The sequence below is a fragment of the Dichotomopilus funicola genome, assembly GCF_033296635.1.
Source record: "Dichotomopilus funicola strain CBS 141.50 unplaced genomic scaffold C8A04scaffold_6, whole genome shotgun sequence".
NCBI classification, from domain to species: Eukaryota; Fungi; Ascomycota; class Sordariomycetes; order Sordariales; family Chaetomiaceae; genus Dichotomopilus; species Dichotomopilus funicola.
In genome coordinates this window covers 201611-205052 of record NW_026944027.1, presented here as the reverse complement: position 1 = coordinate 205052, position 3442 = coordinate 201611, and the positions used below count along the sequence as shown (strand labels likewise).

Genomic DNA, 3442 nt, shown 5'->3' with positions numbered 1-3442 from the left:
CTACACTGGAGAGTTGCAGCACATCAGTGCATCACACCCTCCCCGGCCACACACTATCTGGCACGGGGTAGTTGTACCGCTTCCACTCTCGGCGGCGCTATTGCCACCTGGTTCACCACCGCCAGCATCAGCACTGTCGCCATTAACATTGACGCTACTGTTCCCAGCCGGATCACGCAGGGTTTCCAGATTATATGGGCCACCCGAAATTTCGGGAGCTGAGCCTACGGTAGCGGGTGCTGTGACGGTGATGATCGATGGTTGAGTTGATGGGGCAATGGAGAAGGGCGCGAGGAGTTCTGGCTGGACCGTCGTTGAGTCTAGTAGGTGTCAGATGATATTGCGAGTTCTAACTCTGCTTGGCCCGAAGAAAGGGGTGAAATACGAGGGGGGTGAAGATGGCAGAAGGCTACGTACGGATCCCATAGGCGTGCAGACACTCCCTAATGGTGCGTGCTTTAGCCATGAAGCCAGTAGCGTCTAGGTCCGAAACAATGACATGCGCTGAGGCGATGGCTTTGCGCTGGTCTAGGCGCCAGACGTCTGGCACGGGCGAGTGTTTTTAGCATCGCCCTAGGTGGGGGGGGAAGGGGGAGCGGAAGAGATCAACGTACGGAGTTCATGAACCGAATCGACGCCCGGGATCTTCTCAAGGTCGTGCTTGATATCTGCCAGATCTACCCCCACCGGCGCGCTTTGTAGCAATATTTCGCCACTATCCCGCGCCAGGGGTATAGCACTTGACACAATCATCAGTGAGATCGCTAGGCCAACTGCCGGGTCGGCATAGAAGCGGCCTGGTGATGAAGTGAACAAGATCACAACTGCCGCAATGATGACGCCGAGGTTGTTTAACGCGTCCCCTATGACGTGCAGCAGCGCCCCCATCATACCCAAGTCCCGCCCAGGCGCCTTGAGCGAGAGCGAGACGTGCCGGTGGCCAGAGTGGCCTTCTGGCGCGAGGTGTCCGTTACCGCCCCCTTTGGACGGACAGTCGGAGTCGGCGTGGTCTTGGTGGAAGCAGCGGGGTTCAGATTCGTGAGTGGGGTGGTTCTGGGACTCATGGTCGTGGTCATTGTGATGGCCATGACCGTGACCGTGATGGTGTTCTGGGGGATTTTACATGTAAGCACATGTGTTCGCCAAATAGTATGTTGTCCACAACCGGAACACTAACCGTGCAAAAACGTGATGGTAATGATATTCAGGCCGAGGCCCACGCAACCCACGATCAGGATCAGCTTGGCATCGCTGACCTCCTGAAATGCGATAAACCGCTCGATGGACTGCAGAAATATGCTCACACCCAGGGCGAGCAGGAAGGCTCCGTTGAAGAAAGAACCCAGCAGGCGAGCTCTCTGCCAGCCAAATGAGAAGTCTTGGCGATACTCCGTCTTCTTCTCGATCTATGGAAGGTGTTAACTGCGGTTATTTCTAGCCATCGGGGCTGAGCTTACAATAATGGACCACAAGGTCACGATGAAACCAATAAGATCGTTCAGCTACATCAAGTCAGACTTCCAGCGGGCATCAACAGAATGGCCAGAGCTGTCGACTGACATAGTGGAATGCATCGGCCATAAGGGCCAGACTGCCCGTCTTAATAGCGACTAGTTTGTAGTGAGCGATCGGGCAAGGTGATCGCAATTAGCATAGAGCTACTTACCCACGATCTCGGCGATGAAGAAGGCGAATGATATCGCGATAGCTGCGGAGACTTTCTGCTTGTCGGAGAGCTTGAGTGCCATGACGGAGAACCGGGGACGGTGGAACGACGCCGACTAGGTGAACTCGAAGGAGGCTGTGTCGTTTCTGTAGGAATAGAGGGGCGTCTTCAAGCAGTCCGCGGTGCTTGTGAGAAGTGTTGGAGCGGAAGTTGATATAATGCGTTGTCTAGTTCCCCATACACCGGAAGTACAAGGATTCGGTTTTGAGCCTCAAGGTTACGAGAGGCAGAAGATAAGATATTGAAGAAAACGAGTAGCCGAGGAGTCCTATATACCTGAGCCTATAGCAGGGCAACGTTCATGGTGTTGTATCTATCCGTGTTGTTTTTGGCCCTTACGGGGTGACTCGGATTGGCGCTTGAAGAGAGAGAACCTTGAGGGGAGCAAAGTCGCTGGGTAATGCAGGGAACCTTTGGTAAAGTGAATCTTAGATGAATACCATGTAGACGGGAGTACGAACAAGGAGGTAATGGTGTTGTACAACAACGGGTGCGTTGAGCTTGGGTGCACGACAAGCTCGCACAGCAGGTTCATACATGGGACTTTGTGGATACCTTATATAGGGACTATCAACAACTGGCTGCCAGCGAGCCGGGACCTCGTGCCTTTGAGCGGCTCGTACATAACGTAAAAAAGAACAGGCAGGTCCAATTGAACAAGGCAGGGCGGTGTGCCGGCGCCCGCAGGACCTGCGCCATGTTTTGTTTATTGGGCAACTCGACAGCTGGCCGGCCAGGTGTGGTCGTCTCCCAGCATTGCGACGCTCATGCAAGGCACGCTTCCTACCGTGAGGTGGCACTGCCGGTCCGGGGAAGTGTTGGTTCGATAAATGCCGGGAAGGGGTGTTTCAGTACGCAGTACCGACCTACCTCCGGTAGGTACGTACCTCCGGCCCAGGCATGGTAGGTTCACACAAAGACTGTGCTTGGTGAGGGAGGTGCCCGAGTTACTGATAAACTACCGTCAAGCCCCGAGGAAACGAGCCATAGTGGAAATCCGCAGGCATCGGGCGTTTCGGAATTGCAGCAGAGCTTTGTTTCTAACAGGGAAAGGTTTTACCGTTTTCCTTTGCACCCGCCCTACGATCAAGTTGATGATCTGGCAATCCCCCTCCATTTCAGTTGAGACATGGCCATCACTTTGTGACTTGAATTGTCCGGGGTCCGGGGATCGTTCCGGCGCGTCGGAGTTGTTTGAATTGTCTAGGCCGCCGGTTGAGAGGAGCCTACCTCGAAAGAAAGCAGAGTGTGGCTTGCAATTGTAGGTGGGATGGAACTGGAAGGTGTGTGTTGGGACGATTGGACGACTCCATCCGGAAAGGGGTTGTGTGGGGGAAAGTCGGGACTCCCCGTCAATGCGTCCGTCCTGGAGGCGGAGAGCTCGTCTAGGAAGGCGGTATAGGCAACCCCACCGATTCTGCCGGCATGAGCTCACTGCCCGGCTGGGGCCAGGCTTGCCAGGGTCGGATTGCGCCTGCGGCTCATCACGACGACGCTGCAGCTTGGAAACCGCCTGCCGTTCCAAGTCGATTTTCCTCCCTTTTTTTCACCATCTTTCTTCATCTTGCATCCCAACACCTAAGGCACCAATTTGCGGTGCTCCGCATTAGACCACCGCCATTGTTAAGGAATGGCGCGATGATAATACAACACCAACACTCAATTGCTCGATGGGATCGGGATTGATGAGTTGCGGTGGGCGCTCAATCCATTCTC

The 3442-nt window shown here is 54.7% G+C and overlaps 1 protein-coding gene across 1 annotated transcript; it reads right to left on the bottom strand.

Annotated features, from left to right (window-relative positions):
• Nucleotides 1–1748, bottom strand: C8A04DRAFT_34649 (cation diffusion facilitator family metal ion; the record flags this gene model as incomplete). The annotated part of the gene is made up of 7 exons (XM_062782902.1): nt 1–320; nt 418–543; nt 615–1109; nt 1178–1406; nt 1458–1502; nt 1561–1610; nt 1667–1748. 7 exons carry the CDS (start codon nt 1746–1748, stop codon nt 1–3), a joined length of 1347 nt encoding a protein of 448 aa, XP_062640122.1.
• Nucleotides 1749–3442: the final 1694 nt, after the last annotated feature.